At 29.8% G+C, this 27,388-nt stretch overlaps 2 protein-coding genes across 3 annotated transcripts in view; both read left to right on the forward strand.

Annotated features, from left to right (window-relative positions):
* LOC108915110 (bone morphogenetic protein receptor type-1B) overlaps positions 1-27,169 on the forward strand; it is a 72,004-nt gene extending 44,835 nt beyond the window's left edge. The window contains exons 1-3 of one of the 2 annotated variants that reach the window (XM_018721074.1): positions 13,645-13,841; positions 22,096-22,274; positions 23,675-27,169. In XM_018721074.1, coding sequence (XP_018576590.1) covers position 13,841; positions 22,096-22,274; positions 23,675-24,976 — 1,482 coding nt within the window. In that variant the 5' untranslated portion in view covers positions 13,645-13,840 and the 3' untranslated portion in view covers positions 24,977-27,169. Of the gene's footprint in view, positions 1-13,644; positions 13,842-22,095; positions 22,275-23,674 lie in introns of those variants that run through there. The other variant, XM_018721073.2, reaches the window with a different exon arrangement.
* LOC108915111 lies at positions 14,952-16,228 on the forward strand. The gene is made up of 3 exons (XM_018721075.2): positions 14,952-15,228; positions 15,288-15,509; positions 15,566-16,228. The coding sequence occupies exons 2-3, from the start codon at positions 15,330-15,332 to the stop codon at positions 15,968-15,970; spliced, it is 585 nt and encodes a 194-aa protein (XP_018576591.1). The 5' UTR covers positions 14,952-15,228; positions 15,288-15,329; the 3' UTR covers positions 15,971-16,228.
* Positions 27,170-27,388: the final 219 nt, after the last annotated feature.

A 27,388-nucleotide genomic window follows, 5' to 3' on the forward strand; every position in this document is an offset into this window, starting at 1 on the left:
TATTATTATTATTACCTATTTAAAAACATGACAAAACAAAATAATTACTTGTTCAAAATTAGAACCAAATTCTTGCACATAATAAGTAAAGTAAAATATAAAAAGTAGGTACCTACTTTCATAGTAGTTAACTGAATAGATCTGTAATATTTTAATTTTATATTTCAAATCTAACATACAGGATAAGTACTAAGGATACCGATTATTTTTAATGTATTATTTATTTGTTAAATGTTACTTGATAAATGAAAAAAAATAAATTCTTGCGCTGCTCTGGAAACGACAAACAAAAAATTAATAATTTGTTTTATAACAGTTCCTTTTGAATTAAATTTATATGAATAGGTAGAAAAAAATGGAAATTTCTTACTCTACACGTTTTTGTTCGCGAACTTCTTTCGCTCAATAATTGTTGCAAAATATACGATACAATTTTTGAACATGTGTAACATAAAAAATTATTAAAATGTGCACAAACATAACATATTATTGAATGTTTTATTTTAAATAACTTTAAATTAATATGTTAAAAGAAACGGTATTAAACTAGTCAAAATGTCAAAAGTAATTAAGATATTTCTATTAATAACTTGATACCGGAACAGTTATGCGATCTTATAGTGATATCTGTTAACTATTATCATACTGCCTTTCAGATTGTAAGAGCATTTTTTTATATCTTTACTACTATCTCTAATATCATAAAATGTCTCGAGGTTTAAATATATACAACTCCTCGTAAACGACCTTGTCATTAACAATGCTTATATAATTCATGTAATTATTAAACCTACCGCATTTACTTTGTTCTTTATTTTAAAATTTTCTTGTCTTAAATAATAGATATGGTGTGACTATCCAAGATTCAAGATTTAACTCAAACTATTTTGTATTTTCCTTTTAAATATGGAAAAGTTAAATCATAATGGGGCCGCCATTACTTACATTCGCCCTAGAATTTTATTATTTATGAAAGGAATATTTACAAATGCAATGGGTAGATATACCAAATGAAAAAGACGAACCTTTTGAATTAAAAGAGATATATGTTATTTCTATACTAAAGTAGGTACCCTAAATGCCACTGTGTACTATTCTTATTTAAAATTTTGAATAACCAAATTGAGTGTCCCAATCGTAATGTTTTCGTTGCAAGGGTCAATTCAAGACAGTGAAACACTTTTTATACATATTTCTACACCACGTACAAATATATTTAAATATTCACCTATTTACACAATGTGTAATTGTGATTTATTATGAAATCAATTAGATATTTTTATTACCAGCGCAATCAAAATAATATCACTGTATTTTAGCTGATGTGATTGTATACTATTTTTGTATATGCAATTTTTAACTACTGATGCTTTCTTTTTATATTAATGACATAATGGTTTTTGTTTTATTGTACTTTTATCCATTGTTTTTTTTCTGTATTTTTTTTATTCTTCTGTTCTGTAGGTGGGTTTTTACACATGTTGAACAGTATAATAAATAAACATACGAGGTATGTTCATAAAATAACCGAATTTTTTTAAATACGCACTAATAGAGCTATCTAGTGATACGCTGTTGGCAGCATTGCGTTGCTAATGTATTTTTCTGCTACGTACTTATTAATGAAAATATATTTTTTTTTCGATTCAGTAACTAATATTTATCTAATTAGATTTTATAAATCAATCATTATTTGTTTCTGCACAATGTAATGATTACGATAGAATTATGCATTATTATATAAAAACATAATGCTGCAAAAAACCGTTTCGGTCACGATCCGTGAACCTAATGCTAATAATTATCTTTGCCCCATTAAGAAAAATACTTTAAGGTAGGTAATAATTGAACAAAGCTATTTTCCGGATAACGTACAAGTTTATATCTTACACAATACCAGGTGACCTGAAGAAATTTAAGAAAATATAATTGATTAAAGTAAAGATGAATTTTCATTTTTTAAAATAAAAATATTTTAATTTTTTTAAGAGCAAAGTACATAAATAAATCGTAATGTTACACACATTACTGGGTTGTAATACTGTTTAAAGAAATGTGCACCCTCGAGCTTATTTTTGTCAAATTTTCTGTGCATTATGCTTAATAAAATGCTGCTAGGAATATGTCTAATACCTATTATGAAAAACTAATGAATAATAATTTTTAACAAAACTTTTTCTGGATATATTTCGATGGAATAAACCTCAGTGAGTATGAAAATAACATATTTTTACGAGATTCGTATATTTAACATGTTTTCAAATCTCAAATTAGAACACAAGCATAAAATAACAAGTGATAAATATGATATTACATTTAAAACAACAAAAAGAAAAAAATTCAGTTATCTATAACTAAGTAAAAAAAACATTTAAAATGTTTTAACCAAATTTCTACATAAATCAAATTAAAAAATCGTGCTTAAAAAAACATTATTGTGCAAATTCAGCTAAGGAAAAATCAAATTTCATGTCCGATACTTCTGATTCCAGAGCAACATGAATAAAACATATTCATAATTTTTATCACCTTCTTTTAAAATCGGTATTGTTCGATGATTCTTTTATACAAGTAATATAACAATAACAATATTTATAATGGATAATGACTAGAGTCTAGAGCCCTTTATATCGTAAATTTTAAGAATAGTTATATCGCCCCGATTTTTTCCGTTTGGTGAAGTGAACAAACAACTTCATTATTTATTTGTTGATCATGTTTCGTGAAAAAATTGAGGAAAATTAGAAATTTAAATAAATTCATGGAGTAATTTGATAACAAAGTTGCAGTAAATTCACTTCTTCATGAAGCGATTTCATGAAATTCAAAATGTAAAATAGCTAAAATGAACACAATTAGATTCTACTAGATACTAGAGGTTTAATAACATCAAGAAATAAAGCTATAACGGGCATAAGTAATTAGAAAAATGTAAGTTACTAAAAAAATCTGTCAAATTATTATTATTTAAACTACACTAATGCAAAAAATTAAAGGGTCAAAAGAATTTCCGAAAATTTTTCCGTTATTTTTGACACACTGTATTTAGGTGAAAAATGGTCGTATCGGGAATTAAAAAAAAAACATTTTTAAGCTCTAAGATTCTAGTTTTTAGATTTATCGGTCGAAATTTTTTAGGAGCTACGGTTATCATGCAATTCTAAGAAATAGCGCGACAAAAAAATTTGGTAAATTTTTTTTCCACGGACTTGGAAAATTTTTGTTCAGCTAAGCCATTGCATGGACCAGATAGCTTATTTCAATTTCCATTTTTTTAAATCTCGATACACCCATTTTTCAATCATTTGTGAAAAGTTGTAAGCCAATGTCATTTACAAAAAGAGGTAAGTTGTAGTAATGAAAACAGCAGTTAAAAAATAGTAAAATTAATAATTCACGAAGAAAGTTTTTGTCTTTGTAAAGGCATTGTATCCGGACAGTTGCAGGCATTTTTGCTAAATAAGTCATAGCCTATCTCAATTAAAATAAACAACGTAAATGCAATACTTTGATATTTTTTCAAGCTACCTAGCAAGTTTCATAAAAATTGTTCTAACTAGATCCAGTCTTGATAATAACACATGATGTTTACGAGAAAATCACAATTTCGCAATGATTTATGTAAAGACGCTTGATCACTTGTCTTGATTTACAATAGGTACATTGTAAACGACCCAGCCACATATGATATATCAGGCATTTTTGACAAAAAACTATTCAGACACAACAATAATTTGACAACTAATTTGACAAATTTCATGTAATTTCAGTTGTTTTTGGAGTGTTTCTAGTCATGGAGAATTTGACAGCAGTTCCGATACGAGAAAAACTGTCCAAAAAATAGAAAATTGCAAATTTCTCTAAAAGTAGTAGCAGCAATCATAACAATGATTATATGGCTTGAAAGGAAATTTCAATCTGCATATCACAAAGTAAAAAAATACTGTGTGTTCCATTTAAGTTAACAAAGTTATAACTGTTTGAAGTTATCAAAAATGTCAATGTCAATCAAACGACAAAAATGAAACACCTAGTATTAAATGTTTTAATATGTTGGTATACCATAATGTAGTGTTACCTATGCCCTTTACAGGTAGCAAAAATCCGCTTGATATCACGCTCCTGAAAAGAGTTACTAGCATCTTCGCGAACCCTTGAATAATTATGTCAAATTTTTTCTTTAAAAATTAATATCTCAAAATTTATAACTCCTAGGTATAGGGAACAAAATATTAGCTCCAGAATAGAATTTTCAAGGAGTCACATTCTTTGGTTTGGAAAATATCCTTCGTTTAACATTCTAGATCAGATTTCTTTGATTTGAAAATTGGAAATATTGGAACTCATGGATTCTAAAAAAACTGAATGAAAAGAAGCTGTTTTTACTATTAAAATTTTTTTGAAAATTGAGTTTTTGTTATTTAGTTAGCGCTGAAAACAAAAGAACAATGATATTAATACTGAATAACGTTCCTGAAAAAAAAAAGAATGAAAACCAGATTTTTACCATAATTTTTTTAAAGTTTTTAGTTAAGGTGGCTATATTCCCGGCCGAGAAATAGTGAAATTTCTGGCGTTTTTAGGTACTGAAATCTTTGAAAGTAAAACGTATAGAACAAAAGTAAGCACAAAAATAAAATCCTTGATGTTTTGTTTATTCATTGTTACCATTTAAATTTACTCAAATAAAATAATAACTAAAAAAAAAGCGTTTGTAAAACATGCGTTTGCTGTTATTCTAACCCCACATTTTAAGAATTATTTTCACGTACTTATAAATAAAAGTAAACAATTTTATATGTAGGACTAAGCAAGTAAATGTTATAAGAATATTTACATGTGGAATTATATATAAAAAAGTTAGTATTTTCGAAGATTTCAGTACCTAAAACCTTGATGGTTTGATCGTTTTTTGCACCTGTTTATTCGTTTTACTGCGGCGTCTTTGAAAATAACCAGATGGCATGACATAACATTCCTATTATTTGATAAGCTTTAGATTATTCAGTTATTAAATGTTTGAAATTATTTGTCTTTGCGGAAAACACTATTTAAAGAATATGGGGCCCTTTATAGTTTTCCGTGAAAACAAAAGATAAAGAATGATACTAATACCGAATGACATTAGAAGGGGAAAATTAATAATAAAACCATTGACAATTTTATAAAGAAATATTTCTCTAGAATTCTCCAATTCCTGATGAAATTATATTAAATTGTTGTCTTAACAGCATATTGCTGTAAAAAGAATAAGTACAGCTCACCTTATTCCATGCTGTAAAAGTGAAATTAGGTACTAAATTGATTTATTTGAATTTTTTTTCGTATCCTTAAATAGGCAAGGCAATAGAAGTAGAGACAGTTATTTGACTCACCCTGTATACACTCCGAAAGTGTCACATTGCTTAATTTAATTGATACTTTTTTTAGGGTAGCCTAATACTAGCTCATAGACTCACGATATGTGGTCAAGAATGAGAAGGCATCATTATAATGCCTCCAACAAACACTCTGGCGTTTAACTATCCCAAAACCCAATTAATTTTAAAACACTTGGTAGCGAGCGCTTATAGACGACCACTCCGAGGCGCCAATGTTTCAGATCTCATTGCCAGGCTGTACAACTTCCTTACCTGCTAAAGAAACCCAGCACCATCTTCTCAAATCTTCTCTCAGTAGTAACGGAGATTTCTTAGCGGGTAAGATTGAAGTCACTAAGCGTACGTTTAATAGTGACAAAAGTGATTAATTTTTTACAGAAAATGATGGAATGAGAGTTGGGATAATGTATATAAACATTATAGACGCAAATGACCTCAGTAAGTTAATTGTAGTTTGAAAAAATAAATCCGTGACCGGCACGCATAATAACAGTTTTTTCCACGTGGTACTTATTTTAATTTTGTGGAATCATATTGACGTTTTAATTGTATGCATTTAACTCTCCTTTTCTTTTTAAAAACGCTTTAACAGTGTAACACATAAATTGATTTAAAATAAATGTAAATTATCGGCTATAGCTTTCTAAAATCCTGTTTTATCACGAGTATTGCTATATACAAAACTTCCCCATTTTTTTTATTAACTAAAAACAAAATAGTGTACCTAGCAATTATTTTTATATAATAATTTGATTAAATACATTTGATTTCTCTTCAATTACGTGCAATTTTAACACTGCTTGATTTGATATAATTTTATGGTTGAGAGAAACTTAAATGGTTCTCCCTTCTCTCAAGGAGAAATTTATTTACAGTACATCGAACAAGAAATTCTTAGGGAATTATTATTTATTGACAAGTCATATTTCCTTTTACAAATACGAAATACGGTGGGTTGAGATTTGAAATAAAATTAATTTCACATAGTTTCACTGAATACAGTATTTTGAAAATATGAAGTTATCTATATGCCCAGTTTGACGATAGAAAATGATATAGTTGTCAATTTTTCTTGAAATTTTATTTTTCATAATGTATATTATTGCACTTTTGCATTCTTCCTCTAATTTAAGGCCTACTTTAATAAAGAAATACTGGGTTTAAGGTCATTTTATTTCGGTGTTATTTTGTTTTTTCTTTTTTAAATAGACTAAAATATCGAATGTCTCCAAAACTAAATATGATGTGATTTTCACCATTTATTGAATAATGAAAAATGAAAACACTTATTGTTTGTATAACTTAGTTAATTGACACATCAGTTAGAAAAATAGTGTTCCCAGGAACCGCAGATATATTAATTTTTACATTTTCAAATTTATATTAAATTTAACACGTGTACATAAAATTTCATTCCATTTCGATTTTATTTTGAAAATATGATGTTAGGCATCGCCCAGTTGAAATGGGACATCTTGTATAATCGAAAATAATATTAACAGATGAAAAACTTAATTTCTTTTTACTTGGGACACAATTTTAAACTGAAATGGGCTGAAGGACCGTCGTGCATTAACAACCTTTGTTGTCTTAACAAAATAGGAACTTCTTCAAGCAGAGCTGTTATATCTTCCTTAAGAAATCTGCCATAAATTTATTCAGCCATCCTGCCCCAAAGGCAGTCAGAAAATCTACGACAAATCTCGCCCACATGTTAAAGGAAAACTGGTATTGATGACCGCTTTCTGACACCGCATGTGGGTTTTCTGTATATGATTTTTATAAAAATCGTTATGACAAACGTAGAGAAGTTAGCTTCATCGGTAAATAGTATTTATGCAAAAAAAAATCGAGAGTTGTGCCCTATTCCTTCTTGTAATATCGACTCAAAGGCACTCTACGGGGAAAATTATTGGTAATTATTTTTCACAAGGAATCGCCCGGTAAAGTTTTTCGCATTAAGAAAGGAACACCCTGTATACTTTAACTTAAGACGGATTTTTTCGTGGCCCTGGTAACAATAATTTAAACAGTATCCCAAATTCGCAATATTAAAGAAATATTCTGCATATTTTAATCTATTATATAACGGAATAAATATACAATTAAAAAATAGTTTTATTATGGGAGACGCTAAAAGATAAGTTTGACCTCAATTACCAAGAAAATACCTTCAGGGCGCTATCTTTATTGTTTCGGGTAATCTCCGATTTAAACTGTCTTTCATAAAATGTTTAACAAGGCGCCAACGGAATTAATTCGCTTTTGGTTTGAAATGTAATTTATCTGGTAGAAGTTCTCGAACTGCTCGGAAAAATATTTATGATTAAATCAATGTTAACATTTGATTTCAGTGTTTAATGACAAGGCAATTTTGTAACTTTTTTAAATGATTTTGAATTAGTTAATTATTTTTCAAATATATTAGTTTAACCGAAACCATTTTTAATGCATCGGTTTAAGAAATTTAGCTGCTTATGCAGTTCGTTGCTATAACTCAAAACCATAATTTCATTTATTTATTTATTCAAAATACACATCCCGTAGGCCATGCCCAATAACAGGATACGAGTATGTTAAGCCTATTATTAAAATATAATAATAAAAAAAAGATAAAATAGAAAGGAACAAGTAGAAGCTGATAGAATATATGTATTTTTTAAATTGTTTGGAAGATCTTTCGTGCGATAAATTTGAGGGTTAATTTTCCAAAATAAGATGTTTTTTGGTCGTCGTACTACTGCGCTAGGTCGGGAAGAAGTGCTATGTGGAGTAGAAATTCCAGAAATACATTTAACAAACTTGCCAGCAAGTTTTATTTTTAATACAGTACTTTGTTATTATACAGGGTGTAAATGATAAGTTTAGCCAAACTTTAATGGCGTATTCTACCGATAAAAATAATCAAGTTTTGTTCTATAAAAAATTTTGCTGGGTGTTAAAAGTTTCAAATATTTATATTATTTTTCCTGTAACTTCACTGGCAAAAAAAGATTGAGTGATAAAATTTGGGAGATGACATTTTTTAGTAGGGACTATTTTTTCATGTATAACTTATTCCAAATATACCCCAGTGGCGTAGTTATTGGGAGAATAGGGGAACTTTTTTTGAAAATTAATCCTACGCCACTGATTTTTTTAATAATTTTAAATGTTTTTAAAATGTACAATCAATTTGTGGCAATAAAGTATTCTTGTAAAGTATTCGAACAATTTACTGGGCTATAGATGATTGGGAAATCAAATAAGAAGATACTTAAGTATCTACGTTGATATTTACCACTTTTTATTGATTGCTAAATGTGTGTATTCATTTTCTAATATTTTTGAGAGATTTCAAAACACTACACATCACAAGAAATGTTCAAAATATTAAAAAATAATATAAATATTTGAAACTTTTAACACCCTGTATCTCCGTAGGGAAGCGTCCTATAAAAAAATTTTATAGGGCAAATCTTGATTATTTTCATCGGTAGAATATGCCATTAAAGTTTGGCTAAACTTATCATTTACACCCTGTATGTATTAAATCAAAATTTATTAAATTATCTTCAATAAGTTTATGGACGTTTAATTAGTTTTTATTTAAAAAGGTGGTTAAATCTTAATATTTTAATGTCTAGAATCCACTTCTATATCCCGTTACTTAAAGATTACTTGTATACAGAAAAAAAAATTAATAAATGTAATTGCAGGAAATTTTATTTTTATAGTAATAAATTGGTTTATATTGGTACAACTGGAACCGTAACGCACAAACTCGTCGCAGAGAAAAAAAAACAAGATGTTATTAATATTGATTTTAAATATAGTATTTTCGGTCGTCTTGCCTCAGTACTAAAGTTTTACTATCTATAAAGTAGATTTATTTACCGAACTTTAGAGGGATAAATATACCAGAAGCATGTTATGTGACGTCAGCGAGATTAGGTAAAATTCTAATAAATTTATTTAAAGTTGTTAGATAATTATGTATTTTGTGCAATACATATAATTAAATTGCTTTGAGCATGTGCATATATTTGAAAGAAATCACTAGATTATATCGAGTATAATAATTATTTTCTTTTTTTATATATTGTTTTCCAATTCTATGTGACTGTCTTTACAGTATATTATATTCTACAGTAAACCCAGCCATTGCTGTATTAATTAACCCGTTACTGTAACAGTCGATGTGCTTCATTTTTAATTTGGCAAGGAGAAATAAACACGAACGTTGTTCATTAACATATAATTTTGTTTCAATACTTACGTATTTAGCTACATATATTTCCAGGAAAAAGCGATTGGGACGTCTGGGTAACTTAATAGGAGGTGGAACTGTAGTCATAAGTTATCAAAGATAAGATAATATCGACATACATTTGAACAAAAAATATTAGTTTAGTAGTAATTTTTATAAGATGATTCTTTAAAAGTAAATTAAATACTTTATGATTTCTGTTACCCGTTTACTTGTAAAGCTGTAGCAGTCGATTTTATAAATTCACATTGTCATATTTTTATATTTAGTAATTGATCATCAAAAACCAGACGTTCGTTATTTGTTTTTGATTCACGATTCACGTTCCGTAAAAGATATGTAAATTTAAAGCAGAAGACATGATCAGGAGTCAATTATCTAAATGTGATTTTACACCACTACCACCACTCATTGAAACTAGGCTAGGTACTTAACATCTTTGACGGCTCATTCGATTTGGAATGACGTTTAGGAAAACGAGCATAAAAATCGTATTCGCACATAAACAATTACAAAAGTTATAAACAAATATGGATTAAAAAAGGTGTTCCGTATTTTTCAAATAACTTGAAAAATATAAGTGTTAAGGCATCGAAAGCAATGCACGTACGGCGCCACGAAACCGATTTTAAGACAAAAAAATGATGATATTAAATGTTAATATAAAACTTTCAAAAAATGATCGTATTATTTAGACACTTGAACAAAAAAGATTCCGTTCAGAAAACATGTTTTCATCTTTTTGTCTACAAATAGGACCATTGTTAATTAACTAAAAATTTTAAAGTTCACGTTGACATTTAAAGTCGGATAATTGTTTAAAAAAATATTTCCCTTCGTGGAGATCTTTTGACAACTATACTTAACGAGTTCACCTTATTGCTATATCTTAAATAGTTATAACTCATTACTTATTAATTTTCTTAGTTAACAAAAAATTTAAAATTAATAAAAAGGGCAAAATAATTTTTTAAGAGAAAATAATATTGGCACTGTTTTTATGTTAAAAAGTGACATTAAAAACATTAACTAATTTTTTTTTCTTTCATTTACAGTAAGTAGGTAGACTAAAAAATTTGTAATTGTTTATAATAGTTTTTTTATTTTTGGTTCTTTAATTAATAATATTAAGAATGGTTTTCTTTATCTTTAGATTACATAAAAAAAGTTATTGAAAATTGATCTGTTTATTTGCTTAACAAATAGTTATAAACAATCGTCAAAAGTGCTGATTTTTAGATAAAGAAATAACAAAACCAGCCATATATAATTTTTTGTCAAAGAAAAATGTTTCGATTTTTTATAGAATTATCTAGAGCGACCATGATATTTGTTTACTTATAAACAGCTATAACTTTCAGACTATTAAAGATACAGCTATGGACATGCAAGACAATTTTGTAGAATATTAATTGTTCTTTCAAATGAGCTAACCAGGTTTGTAGCTGTTGCAGATCTTTAGTTACATGAATTTGTTTATAAAAAATGAAACTTTTCTAAATATTATTTAGTCTTTTGACTGTTTATATCTGAAGTTATGTGAACCCTCAAGACGATTTTATTAATCAATAAAAAACGTATATAATAAATATTTGATTCAACCGAATATTTGACTGGTTATATATTTATCTTAATAATTAATCTATTTCTAATATTATTTAGTACTTTATATACTAATTGCCTTGCAACTCGATGTTTGACCCAACTGGCAACTTTATTTTATTGATGATATACGCTTAATTTATTAAAATTATGCAATTTTATTTTCTTTCATTTAATTTTTCTATTTTTATCTTAATTATAAGTAAATTGTTATTATAATAAAGCGTTCATTGAATAAAATTATTACAAATATATCATATTAAGATAAATATAAAAAAATAAAAAATTCAATTAAATTTGCACGATTGTTAAATAATCAAATTAATTTTCAACAAAAAAAAATTTTCTGTAATCTTCCGGAGAATTGCAAATTATAAATTTAGAGAAAGAAAATAATTCTTAATATATTATTTATATACATCCCATCTGTTTCCGGTCTATTCTTGTTTTAGTTATTTGTTGCTTTATTTATCTTATTGCATTTATTGCATCTATGTATTCCAATTGTCAGTCTTTACTGTATTTTTACGTTTGACTATTTATGTTAATGTTTGTATTGTATCTAATTTGTAAGTGTATTTTACATTTTGGTATTGTATCTTTAGACGTTAGATTTTACTCTCACTATTATGTTCATTCGCTTTTCCCCTTTCTTTCTTTTTTGGCTTGTGTAAATACTTATGTATACCTAGCACCAATAAACTAAACTAAACTATATATATAACAACCATAAAGTAAAAAAAACGATTGTGAACAATTAAAAACTTATATGATAGCATATGATATGCTAAAGAATGAAATGTAAAAAAAAATGAAAACTGATCACGTGGCTTGTAATCATTTATGAAGGCTCTGTATCTAGTTTAAAAAATCGAAATGCACAAGATTTTTAATAAAATCTCACCCAAACGAACATACGTTGTCTCGGGCAGCATTAAATAATTTAGTTTTATCCCAACTTAACCATGCAATGTCACCATATGGACTTGTATTCACGACACTACTTGTGCTGTTATCACATTTTTAAGGTTTATTTCCGAATATTTATGAGTAGAAGAACAATCAACACATGTGTCGTAAAATAGATAAGTACACTAAAACACACTTGTGCTTAAAATTTGCAAAAAACGATATATAAAAGAATATTCCTAAATTTAAATAAAGTAAAAATTTAACATTAGTTGTGTTATATATAATGCTCGTGCTCTGAAGGAATAGCCTCATACGTAGGTAAGTTCTTGTTGATATGTTATCGCTGTCATCATTGGCGTATTTTCTCGTTTTATTTAATCTTGGCATTTTCTAGTTATACTAAGTATTGTTATTGTTTTTCTTGATGTTGTACTGTGCCAGTGTGTTTATCGAGTGTTTTTTTCTTCAAGTGGTTTATTATAGACATACTCTTATCCGTAACCAAACTTTCTTTGAATGATATCCTGTTGCGAGGCTACTTCGCTTACATGAAATTATCTTCAATGCGCATGCTCAGCAACATTGATATACTTTTAATTTATTAATTACTATAAAATTCAATATTGTTCTATAAATTTAAAAATATAAATTCCATAATTCTTTTATTTGGGGATTTGGGAATTGAAATTTCTTAAATATTTCTAATATTGCCAAAATATCGCAATATTTAAGGTTATGACAAAGATTTTTTTGACACAACTTATGTCCAAAGTATGTACATAAGGTCGAAAATCGATCTAGTAAAAATATTGAGAATTTCTTCATGACTGTTTGGAGTGTATGGTTGCCTATTATTTGTCGTATGTGACGTCACTACTAAAAAGGTCTATTATAATAAAAAAGCTTTCTATGGCGACATCTACATGAATATTCCGACACTTTGTTATAGGAAACGGGGTGTCAATTCTACATATGTTTAGATTAGGACTTAGGACATCAACTCGTCAGTTACATTGGAAAAACTCTATGCTTAAGAATATTACCTACCAAATGTTTTCTAAAGATAATTTACAATTACTTTATAAGTATCTGTGTATGAGGTCACACAGTCAACTATTTGGAAGTTTCATAGAGCAGAATTTTATATGGAAATAGAAGAAATTAATATTTTAATAGATTCTATTTTCATATTCTACTTTTATTTTTTTTCCATACGTTTTCCAGTTGACTGCATTTATAAGTAACGAAATCGGTAAATAATTGCCGTTACTTTGTGTAATTAATTACCAATATAGGCACATATGGGACAATTTCTAAGGCATTTCACCGGCCATTCCAAGGTCGGCTTGGCTGTGGGTGTATTATGTATGGGATAGGCGGTTGCCACAGCCGTAGTATACCCGGACGTTCGAGCAACTTGGCAAGGCACACGTGTCCGTGTACCAACTTATAAATATTATTTAAAAATCTGTTATGAATGGCCTGGTGTCTAGTCTGTTGTATTGTGTCGTGAGCTGTGTTTTTTTCTTTGCGAACTGAATTTATTCCTTTGTGTTTCGATGTATATGTATCTCCCACTCTCATGGACAGAAGGTGACTGCTCGGAAAAAGTAAAATTTGTGACAGTGAAATGGAAATGTTCACAATTTGAGTTTTTGTAGTTAGCTTTTAAAAAAGAGAACATGGCAGATGTAAGAGTACGTATCACCACATTGTAGCTAATTCTGATCCTATTTAAATTTACAATTTACTAGTCTAAGTATTAATAATCACTTGATCACGGAAATTATTTAATATCTTGTTATAATTTTTTCTATTTTTGTTTGAATAAAACGAATAAAAATTAAAATGTAAAAAGTAAATTTTATCCAATAAATTGATCAAAAAATTGTTATTGTCGCCATCTTTACAGACTAATATAAATTAACAAAGTCTATCATATTTAAGGCTATAAACTTTTAGAATAAAAATCGCGATAATGTTTAATAACCAACCATGATGGACTTGAATTATGTCACGATAATACAATTCTGTACGTACCTATTTCTTATGTTTAAAATAAAAACAAAATTGTCTAAAATTGATAGTACTGAACAAATTCCCGTAATTGTCGAATAAATTAGAACCTATATTTGGCCATTTTATTATATCAAAAACTGATAAATAGCTTTAAGATGTTTTTAAAACCAAAACATAAATGAAATATATCCCATACCCATTCATATTTACAATTGAATAAAATACATTTAAAACGTGCAGGAAAAATGTCTGAAACGAAATTCTTCTCACCTCCAATTTCTGATTAGTCCGTGTTTTTTTCATATACCGGGAATCCAACATCTTGAGGTACCTAGAAATCTACTAAAAAAATATACTATAAGCTTACCATTTCAACTATTTTCAGCGTTGAACAAAGATTAGAATAGGGATGATGTTACTTCAGAAATCGATAGAACAGGTTAAAATAATGTTCAATCACACCGTTTCGAAAATAGAGGGCGTTAAAGTAGGATTTTTTTTCCTTTTTTCCCTCATAACTTTTGAACTTAATAGTTATTTATGTACCTAGGGAATTATAAGGGCCTTAATTACCGATGGCAAAGTTTGCGTCCCGAGGGCGTCCCGCCCGAGGGACAGCAATTGCCTGAGGTTATTAAGGCTCATTAATTCCCGTGGTACATAGATAATTTTATTTCTGACCGATTTCAATAAAATATTGTTTATTTTTAAAACGGAAAAAATGTACCAATTTATTACCTTCTCAGTATATTTGAATCAGGTACCATTGATTTTTGTTGTTGCTAGGTTGTTGCTATGTTACGTGTTTATAAACAGAATTGTTACTTGCTTATAAACAGTACTTTGTTATCAAGCTGTGTTTGCGTTAAAAACGTGTTTTCTACCCCAAATATAATGGAGCAGATTTTGAAGAAAGCTGAAAAAGCAAGAGAATCATTAATTCCATCGAAAAGTGAAGCCGTATACCAAAAAGAATACAAGATATATCTGGAGTGGCTGACACGGAATAATGTTATGTCAAAAGATGCCACTGAAACTGTATTACTGGCATATTTTCAAGAATTGGTAAGGAATATTCTATGTTTTTCGGTAGATTTGGTAGTAATTTTGTTTATTCGTTGCAGTCAGAAACGTATTGTCCGAATTCTTTATGAACTAAATGGTCAATGCTAAAATCGAAGGTGAATATACATGAGAAACGAGATATCGCCAAGTTCAATGAACTAGAGGCTTTTTTGAAACGGAAGAGTAAGAGTTATAAGCCGAAAAAGTCTGCTGTTTTATCTCCTAATGATGTTATCAGATTTCTAAAGAACGCTCCTAATGAAATTCATTTATTGCATAAGGTATTTTTTTTCTTATTTTCCTTTTTGTGTGTATTTATTTCCTGTTTTTGTTTTAGGTTGTTTTGATTATGGGTTATTTTGGAGGATGCAGAAGTCAGGAACTTTTGAATATGAAAATATCGGATATAGAGGACCGGGATTCCGTTATGGTAGTGAACGTACCGGAAAGTAAAACTGGTGTATCGAAGAAATTTACAATTGTGGATGAAAAAGAGTTCTCTGCTTTGCCTTTATTAAGACTTTATATGTCATTGCGTCCTAAAGGTATTGAACGATTTTTTTTGCGCTTCCGACAAAATAAATGTACATCTCAGCTAATTGGAAAAAACATGTTTGGGAAAATTCCCAGCAAAATCGCAATGTATTTAGGATTGCCAAACCCATCTTCCTATACGGGACATTGCCTTCGTCGCACTTCTGCCACTGCTCTAGCTAATGCAGAAGCAACTAAGTATGACTAACTTAAAAAGACATGGAGGTTGGAAAAGTTCCACGGTGGCGGAGGGGTATCTGGAGGATAGCATCGAATTGAGAAATAAAACGGCGCGTATGTTGTCTACTTAGCCATTAGAAGAGGCAGGTACCTCGACTGTAGTGAACAGAAGCTCCAGCCATACAAAAGAAGAAATTGTTTCCAGTGGCGGTAGTAATTTTCAGGGAACATTTTAAAATTGTACATTTATTATTTGTAATGACGCAAATAAATAAAATATGGTTCAGTTTTCATTTCATAAATATATACACATATATGTATATTAGCATTTTTTATTTTATTTTTACTTGTGAAAGGTAGAGGGAATTATAGAATCTATAATGTCCCAAGGGAGTTATGACTCTCTTTATTGATAGCGTAACTATGACGATATAAGCTTATAATATCCCGGTCAGAAATAATAATACTTTTAACGATGATTTTCACAAACGTCAATTTATACAAATCACTGAGATTTATTTTTCTTGGGTTGCTAAGATTATAAGGAGTATTTCTGTTCGGAATTTCACTTCAATCGCATGAGTGGTTCAAAAGTTATGAGGGAAAAACGGGAAAAAATTCCTACTTCAACGCCCTCTATCTCCGAAACAGTGCGATATTAAGTACTGTTTGTGTAGCGAACACCCCACCCATTCAACAAAAGTAACTCGCGGTAAATGGTGTGGAATTGTGGATGCGTTGCAACTAAAGCGCGCTGTTATTTGAGGTTACACTAGCTTTTCTAGCGATGGGGTGCGAAAATTACTAAAAAAAAAATATTAAAACAAATTAAGTTTTTACGACGGAATTTGAAAAAATAAATTATTGATATATTTCTAAAGGTCAAACGAAGACTTTGTATAAATATGACCCTCACTCAAAGTTACACCCTGTATAATGTTATATAATATAACACAGCCCCACAAAAAAAAAATTTTCGGACTTGTGTGTCGGACATATTATGTATTCCCATGTATTTTTCGACGCTGAATCCGATCCCGAGCTCAGAAATGGCCCTCCACGTCTTGAATTGGCCCCAGGGGCCGAAAATGGCCTCTATAGGGTCTGAAAGATGGATTCCGGGATGAGGCGAGGTCGAAGGTGCATTCTAAAGCCAAAGCCGGATTTGTAGTCGAAAAGTTTATGGCCAACTGAAATTCCCCGTTTGGGACCGGGAAAATGACCCCTTAGGGGCCGGAAAATCGTGTTTCGGACGCCACACTGTGGGGATTTCGCGGAAAAAAGTCATATATTCAATATACTATTAATGCAATATGCAATGGTATTTTTAAATTTCGAAATAACACAATCAAATAAAAAATAATTACTTTATCTGACTACTAGTTTTTTTTTAAACCGTTTCAAACTCATTACTTGTCTGTTTTATTGAACTGACTGAAATTTAACCTAAGAATTTCAAGACGAATATTATTTTATTGCTTGAGCTGACGTTTTTATTTTTGTTTTTTATTTAAAATAGGATATTTCAATAAGCTAAAATTGAAAATATAAACACTGCAGAGACTTTTATTTTCTGTTTAAAAATATTTTTATGAACATAGAATAAAAAAGCCCTATTTCTCCATACACTTAGATCTCTAATTTTAGCTACATTTGCCTACAGTTGGAAACCACTACCTACACATTGTCTAATACCAGCTTCTATATTTTAAATCAATTTCAAGTGCTCCTAGGTGCTCCTTTTTAATTATTGGCATTTATAACGGAACGCTACATAGGGAATTAGCTTCGTTCGAGTTTGTAAATTCGGAAGGGTGGAGAGCGCTTGGTGCTGCAACCTGACACGCATTTTCATACCTACATAATATTTTTGGTTTCTAATACATACCTATAGAGTAATAGATATTGGTATTAAATGTTGATTCCTGCATATAACTCAATCTTTTTAGTTTTGATACTTGTACCCCTTTGCTTTTCACCCCCAAATATATATATTTTTTTTAATCTGAATTATTTTATGTTCTACTATATAAATAAAATTACAGCAGTCATTAAATTACTATATTTTAAAAAAAACTTTTTTTCCTCACCTCCATACAATAATCCCCAGTGTGCGTCGCAATCGCAGCAGTGGTATTTTTATGTACTTTTAAATTCTGGAACTCAGACTGTGCTCGAAAAGTTTATGGCCAACTGGAATATCCCGTTTGGGACCGGGAAAATGACCCCTTAGGTGCCGGAAAATCGTGTTTCGGACGTCACACTGTGGGGATTTCGCGGAAAAAATATACTATTAATGCAATATGCAATGGTATTTTTAAATCACTGTTGTGATTGCGACGTCCGAAACACGATTTTCCGGCCCCTAAGGGGTCATTTTCCCGGTCCCAAACGGGGAATTCCAGTTGGCCATAAACGTTTCGAGCACAGTCTGAGTTCCAGAATTTAAAAGTACATGAAAATACCACTGTTGCGATTGCGACGTCAGAATCACGATTTTCCGGCCTCTAAGGGATCATTTTCCCGATCCCAAACGGGAATTTCAGTTGGCCATAAACTTTTCGACCACAAATCCGGCTTTGGCTTTAGAATGCACCTTCGACCTCGCCTCATCCCGGAATCCATCTTTCAGGCACTATAGAGGCCATTTTTGGCCCCTGGGGCCAATTCCAGACGTAGAGGGCCATTTCTGAGCTCGGGATCGGATTCAGCGTCGAAAAATACATGGGAATACATATGTCCGACCCACAAGTCCAAACACTTTGGCTATACACGCAATCTTATATACCAATAAAAAATTCAATTTTAAGTTAAAATAATAACTGGAAGAAATTATATTGCCGGACTTTTTGTATACTTACCTCACGGTTCAAATGATAGCAAAATATAATGTTAATTTCATGGTAACCAAGATGTAAAGAAATAGGGTTCCGATGCGGTTAGACGTTAAAAATTATTTTAATTAAAGGGCATCGCACGGTCTTTATGAAAATGTGGGCTCGGTCAAATGGGCTGAAATTGTGGTAAGTTGTTGATTTTGCGTTACTGAGCAAAAATCTCCACAGTACTTGCATCCGAAAATCAATTCTTTCTATAAAGGTCTGAGTCACTTCTGCTAATGATGGCTGCAAAGTAGTATGAGTAGAATATTGCAACAAAAATAGTAAATTTTGTGAAATGTTTATAGACAAAATTAATCGAATGACTTCGAAAAATCGCTAATTAAAATTTTTGACATATGCCAAGTACCAAACTGGCGGCATTGGCCGTTGGCAACAGTAATTTGTAGATTGCATTCATACATCTCAGTTAAATGCAATAATATCTCTAAGTATCAGTAAGTGATTTGGATAACGCAGTATGCAGGTTCAAAAAAATATATAGTGTTACTTTCGGTTGAAATCTTCTGTTACTGACCAAACTGATTGGCTTGAAATGTATTCCTATTATTGTTATGGTAATCGATCATGACTGTTCTAATTTCTTTAGCCAAAACAAGAAATAAATAGAAACGTTAAGGTCAAATTTTTACATACCTATTGTTTTTTGTGTACTGGTAACATTTTCCCACTTTAAGTATTTACTGTTTATTGATTACTTCGGAAAAGGTAAATATCAGTATTTATTTATGTAAAATAATTAACTATTTCAAAACACTCCTCGAATATATTTTTTCTGTGCAATCTAAAATCAGCCTTCATCAAATAAATGCCTAACTGCAAATTATATACAGGATGTGTTAGTAAAGGTCAAAAATCCAGGGCCATATTCTGTAGCCAAAAATAAGGGTTTTTTTGTTATATAAATGTGGGCTCTTAGGACAGCTTTTGTCCAGCTACAGTGTGTCAAAAATAAAAAAAAAATCAGTTTTTAATTTTTAATTTATAAACCGCTTGAGATAATTTAACCAAATTCGGTGTGCATATTTAGTATGACAGTAGGTATGAAACAAAAAATTACCAGTGGCGGAGGAGGTGCGGGTATCATCGATCATTATATGCCATAAAAATATACCTATATCACCCTGTATATTTTGTTTCTTTACACTTTTTTGTATTCCAAACCGATTAACGACAAAGTTGATTTATTTGATCAAGTGCATTTTTACACAGATACTTAAACTACTTATTAGGGAGGCCATGTAAAACAATAATAATAAGCCGTCGTCTTATGTAATGTATTGTCAAATTAAACTTATTTTTTAAAACTTAATCTTTTTAAAAACTTATTGCTATTATTATTGCTAAAATTTTTACCAATAAATTCTAAACCCTTATCCTCTCTAGACATTGTAACTACATAGTAAACACTAAACCCGTTAATTCTTATACCCTTAAACAGTTATGCCATAAACCACAAAGCCATGGGTTTTCAGATTTAGGGTTTATGGGTTGATGAGTTAAGTGTATGTAAGTTAATGAGTGTGGACAAACATGTACGATTTCGAAAAAAAATATTAGAGAAATGTTTTATTATTATTTAAATATGTGGTTAAAATGTTGGCACTTTTTTTTGGGGTACCCTGTATAACATGACCGGTTAAGAACCAGGACACTAAAATTGTTTGGAATGCAAGATTCGAATGAATTCATATTTCTTATAGATAGATACATTGCAGATACCAAATTATGAAAAATTAACGAGTGCTGATTATAGTTAGCAAAATAAAAAAAGTCTGATTATAAGGTCCATAATTTTAAGGCCATAAACAAAAAAGAAACTATAGGTATTGATTGATATACTTTATATGTAGAATGTCTTGAAATGTGAAACAATTGCTTTTGTCTTTATTAGGTATTTATGAAAAGTTTGCAACTGCTGGTGTATAATAGTCTGCTTATACGGTTATTTTCTCAATTTTAAGCCCATACGCAAATTGTGTTAGAGTTGTTTCAAAATCTTATGAGCTTTGACCTTGATATGCGCAGAAACATAATTCTGACCGTCGCCTGAATTATTCTACATCCTAAAAACATTACATCTATTATTCACAGCCTATCTCGAGCTCTCGTAGCGTAAACAAGCCTTTGCTCCGATTACAAATATCATAATAAAATTCTGTATGCTTTATTAGAAACTACCCTACTATACGATTAATTGATGTACTCAAAATGTAGAATTTGTGTTTAAAATACATGATTGATTTTTTATTTGTAGTAAGAGATACTGTTTCATTTAAAATTTATATTAATTAATTGTAATATGTTTTTACATTACAAAAAAAATAATGGAATTTTAAACTTGCTCTTATGTTTAAAACTTGTTTACCTACCTATTATTTGGCAAAATATATGAAAACAGTATATCAGCAATATCAGCATCCTATAAGAATGATTAGAAAGAAGATCGCTAGTCTAAGACTTGGTGATAAAGCTGCCGTTAACCTTCTAGTCAGGTAAATACCTTCTTAATGAAAGCTGAAACGTTTTTCGATTTTACTTAATATTATTCTGGCGCCAGTCCGAACCATCTTAAGCGGGTTTATATGTAATACAAAAAATAGGAGAATCTCTATTATTTTAATTAAATACTCATTTGCATATATACGGAGAAATTAGTCTCCAGTTTATGGTTTAATTGTCTAAAATTCTTATGAAATAGGACAGTATCATTATTTCATGTTCAAATACTATTCCTCGAATATATTTAAAAATACAGTTAATTCAAGACATTAATGTGTCAATGTAGTATTTTATTGATTTTTTTTTACTAATACGTAATTCACTTACGTCGAGTCGGTGTAAAATGACCGTCTGACTAGAGCGTATCTTGTATAACATGTTAGAAAATGTTAGTTACATTTTACTGCGAATACACTTTTGAAAATTCTTATCTTAAGGCCGGAGTATTATAGACAGGAAATCGCACTTTTAGTGAAACAGTGATAAAAGAAGAAAACAGTATCCAAACTAAGAATATGTTGAAATACAAGGATTTCTTTAATTTTTCGTTGCGAAAAATCGCAGAAAATTATTTCATTTCATTTAAACCTTTGTATCTTTACCTCTGGCTGGTACCGGTCCGGTTTCACCGCTCCCGTCAAAACGGATAATGTGATCCAGCGCTAAGGCACGCGTTTTTCCCAAACTGGATAGTTTTAATTTTGACGATCTTTTTTTTTAATTCTATAATTAACAGCATTTTTTGTTTCAGTGAGACGATGCTACTGCGAGGAACATTGTCCTGACAACCAACCAAATGGGACCTGCATAGTCCAGCATGGAGGCATGTGCTTTACCTTAGTGGAAGCTGTGTACGATGACAAATTGGGAATTGACGTGCCTGCATATACCTATGGATGCCTTCCAGCAGACGAACGGGGTTTTATGCAAGTTAGTATCTAATTACTACGGACTACTAGTGTACAAATGTATAAAAATTAAACTTGAGACAAGAACTCTTACGCAAAATGATACGAGGCAAGGTAAAAGCCAAGCTGAAATTATTTATGGTTGCCGCTCCCGGAAAATGTCTAGACTTCATTTGTACATTCGTATGATTTTTGTTCGAGCTCGGCTTTACCCTTACATTTTTGTTTTACATATTGGTTTTTTGATTGCTTAAAGTTTTTTAAATCTTAGTTTTTAATGTAACTTTTACTTTTTACTGTTTCTAGAACTCAATTGTGACCATTGTTAATCTATTAAAAAAAAAATTGGATGCGACAAAAATCAAATTATTTAAGTCGGGTCCCTCCATAAATGGAAAGCTGTATATACCCTATTTTAAAAATTTAGACAATATTATACAATACAAAATTTGTAAAACGCTTGCAAAACCAAACTTCTACATTTTAAGCTCTGGTTCTAACGTATATTTCATTTGTAGTTTTTCAAAAATTGACGGAGAATCTCTACCCTCAGCTTTAATATAAAATCGTTTCTAGTCATTTGTAATAACACTTAATAGAATATTATTCACTATAATCCAAGTTATCTAAAATAATTTGTAGTAGCGTTTATTTGATTTATAATTCCTCGAAAATTGGCGGATTCAGTACTCTACTCTAAGCTGTGGACTACAACATCGTTTGTAGTTATTTGTAGTAGCGCTTGTTTCATTTGTAGTTCCTCGAAATTTAACTGGATCATAATTCAATTTAGGTAGGTACTTAAAATTATTTGCTGCTATTTGTAGTAGTAGATATTTTGATTGTAGCTTCTCAAAATCTGACAGAGTCATTGTACTCCAAATCAGGAATCTAAACTCTTTTGTAATAGCGGATATTTCAGTTGATATTCCTCGAAATCTGAGTGAGAGTGAATATGCTCCACAACTCCGACTATGTCATAGAAAGTGTATATTTAAATTTGTGCAGCATTGTTGACCCTTATAATGATGAATAGAATAAATCTTATTCTAAAATTATTATTGTAATAAATAAATAAATTTAATGGCATTAATTTTTCTATGTAAATAGAACATAGGGGTTCCATTTACATTTATAGCTTTCAACTATGGCAAGCTTATCGCCGATTGCCACAAAAAGAATAATCTTCACCCTAAGAGTGTAAAAGTTTAAAAATACACTGTTAATTTTTCAGAAAATTATTACTTTCAGTTTTCTGGGTAACTACTTTTGGTTTTAATATACAGGTACATATTTATAAAACTTCAAGCATTTGCTAAGAAATATTTAAATAATTTCAAAACTAAGGGTATCAGAAAGAAATAAACTCATTGTTTTTTTTTTATTTGTTTTAATTATATTAATATATTACTTTATTTTCAGTGCAAAGGACATCTGGTTCCACATGAAACGAGCAAATCTATACAATGCTGCAATGATAAGGATATGTGCAATTTAGACCTAAAGCCAACATATCCAGAAAGACCAACACCCGAAGCTCCCAATTTTGGTTCTGCAGACAACCTTCCCTTCACTGTACTACTTACGTCAGTAACTTTCTGTTTGACACTTGTCCTGCTAGTTGTAGCAATAGTATTTTTGAGGAATCGTAAAAAAGAAGTACAAAAAAAATTTAGCTTATATTCAAAAAATTATCCCTCTGAAAAATATCCGAATATGGAAATTCATGGACCCCTGGCGAACTTGATTGAACAGTCCAGTGGCTCGGGATCAGGATTGCCAATATTGGTACAAAGAACTATTTCAAAACAAATTCAAATGATACATTCTGTCGGTAAAGGAAGATACGGTGAAGTATGGTTAGCCAGATGGCGAGGTGAAAAAGTTGCAGTTAAAGTCTTCTTTACTACTGAAGAGCAAAGTTGGTTTAGAGAGACGGAAATATATCAAACGGTTCTGATGCGACATGAAAATATTTTGGGTTTTATTGCTGCAGATATTAAAGGAACAGGTAGTTGGACTCAAATGTTACTAATCACCGAATTTCATGAAAATGGTTCTCTTTATGACTATCTTCAAGACCATTGCTTAGATGTAAATAGCCTACTTTTAATGGCCCAAAGTATTGCATCAGGACTGTCACATTTGCATACGGAAATATTTGGAACAAGTGGTAAACCTGCTATAGCGCACAGAGATATTAAAAGCAAAAACATTTTAGTTAAAAGGAATGGCGAATGTTGTATTGCAGACTTTGGCCTTGCTGTCAAATTCCTGTCAGATACAAATGAAATTGACGTTCCTCCTAGTGTAAGATCAGGAACAAGACGGTACATGGCTCCAGAGCTACTGGATAAATCTATAAACATGCATAACTTTGACGCACATAAGATGGCTGATATGTATGCTTTCAGTCTAGTTTTGTGGGAAATATCACGAAGATGTATAACGGGGGATAAACTGAAGGTAGTGGATGAATATGCGGTACCTTATTACGACTGTGTCCCGTCAGATCCATCATTTGAGGATATGCAACAAGTTGTGTGTGTGAAAAAAATTAGACCTCAAATACCATTGAGGTGGGACAATGAGGACATTTTGCAGACAATGTCAAAAGTGATGCAAGAGTGCTGGCATTCTAACCCTGCAGTCAGACTAACAGCTTTACGAGTTAAAAAGACATTATTTAAGTTAGTTACGGACACAAGTATAAAGATTGTCTAGTGTTTATTTTATTTTTTTTACATTAAAAATCTATAAACTCCAATGTAAAGTTGTATATCTAATATACATTTCCCACTTACACTTGATATGTTGATTTGTTCACATTTTTAATTTAATATTTATGCAGAAAACCAAATACTTATGTATGTCCATATATATTCAGATATATCCCACATACATCATATTTGAATTATATAATGAGATAAAATCACAATAAGTCAGTTCAAATATGTACTGCAACTGCTCTAATTTTCAGTTACCGATCTGCTTTGTTGTCATTAAAGAATTTAGCAGGACGTATAATGCCTTTATTACAATTGTAAGATATTTATTAATGTATTTACTTGTAGCTGTACGCATCTGATTAATCTATGAGATAACATAATTGTATAGGAAAGTACACTTTCTACCCACAATTAAAAAAAGTTAAAATATCTATAGATTTTCAGATTACAAAGTATCACTAATACGAGTAATACGATGTTATACATCTGTATATTACTATTATGTTCATCCAAGTAAACAGATATAAATTGAAAGCAATGTAAGTTAGGATATATTTGAGTATATATATATATATCAACCACCAACATATATTTTTGTCTATTTTAAATCTTAAATCTGTTTTATTGATGTACCTACTCAATTTTACCATCTAATATCTACAAAATTGATATACAATTTTACACATAAATATAATAATTGCTGTACATATGACAAGTTGTAAATATTATTGTTTTAAGTTGAAAATATATCTATAAGAAGTCAAAGTACCTACATTCACATATGAAAGTCAAATTGACAATATTTAAAAAACTTAATGGAAAACACAGTAACTCAAAAATTTTGCCATAAAGTTGCATTCATTTTATTACTAAAATTAACTACAGTCCAACTTATTTTATCCAGCCCGTGAAGATCGAATGGGTAGTTGCAAAGAAACCCGCTGAACTTATTTCGGCACTAATAGAATAAACACTACATTCTTCCAAAAAGGACCGGATGACTATTTTAAAATTTCAGATAAAATTTTAAATGCACAGTGCAGAGAAATGACAATGAAATAATATATAAATAAATACAACTTTATGTAAATAACTGTATTTTAATGCATTTAAAGATTTAATAATATCAAGGGTTTTATCTATTTTCAGTTTCTCTACCTTTTATGCTTTAGTTAAAACATCTCGATGCTCTGACTTATAGTAGAGCATGCTCCTTTTACCTTTGAATATCTCACCAGCCAGATGAAATTGGTTGAACTGTATTTTGATTAATGCCATTTTGTAACAACTAAAAACATAATTTTCAGTTTTCAGTAATTTGACCAATATTGTTCCAATAATAAAAATATTAATCCGATTTATGTAAAATATTACAGAAAATCAGATGTTGCTGTAAACATTAAGCTTATATTGTTCGCAAACCTTGTAATGTTTTTTATCAATGTAACACCATATAAAAATTACAGAATATCACTATGTACCTAAACAGCTTAAATATTTAGTAGTGAATCGTAAATATTCAATATTATAATTATGTATCTGTAATAGTCATGATTCAATAAAAAATATTCTCCATTTCAAATATAAACTTCGATTCCAGTATTAGGTTACACATCATTCTATAAATTTTTAGTTTCTAGATATTTTCTGGTAAATGTATTATTATTACATAATATTTACACTGATGCCATTTTTTTTATTCCTAAAATAGTGCCATCCGTAAACTAACTCTTTTGGGTTATTGTGTTTCAAATATGATGAATATGTAATTAATAGAAAACCAAACTAAATTGTTTCGGTGCTCTGTGACAATCGTTATTTTATAAACAAATTTTTAATTTTCAATTTTTGTGTAATTCACTTGTTAAAACAGCACGAAAATTAAATTTATTTCACGCATTTTATAAAATTTGCTCAACTCTATTAAAGTGCAATTGATTTGGTCCTGTTTTTTTTTACTCTAGTTTGAATAATGTTTTCTTAAATTATTTTTTGTTTTAAGTAGGCCGTGTGACTGTTAGAATGTGCATTTACAATTGTAAATATTCATCATTTAACTTTTTTAATTATTACCCTTTGTGAAATAAAATTTGTTTGAATGTGCAGTAAATATATTATTGCAAGACTGATATTTTGAATGTTGTATGTTTTTGTGTATAAAACAATGTAATAAATAGTTTATAGAAAATTTGTTTTATTTAATATTATTCACCATGAATTCTAAAAGGAGCATTATTATAACGACTATTTATTTTACTGAAACTGCTACCTATTTTAATTTGTATAAGAAGTAAAGTTTTGTGTTTAGTCATTTCATCCACAGAAAGCAAAAGAAAATACCTACCTACCGACAGTACCTATGCCCATGGATGAAATTGAAAAGAGGGATAACTTTTTTCTTTGTCAC

This window comes from Anoplophora glabripennis, unplaced genomic scaffold (genome assembly GCF_000390285.2).
Source record: "Anoplophora glabripennis isolate ALB-LARVAE unplaced genomic scaffold, Agla_2.0 scaffold984, whole genome shotgun sequence".
Classification (NCBI taxonomy): domain Eukaryota; kingdom Metazoa; phylum Arthropoda; class Insecta; order Coleoptera; family Cerambycidae; genus Anoplophora; species Anoplophora glabripennis.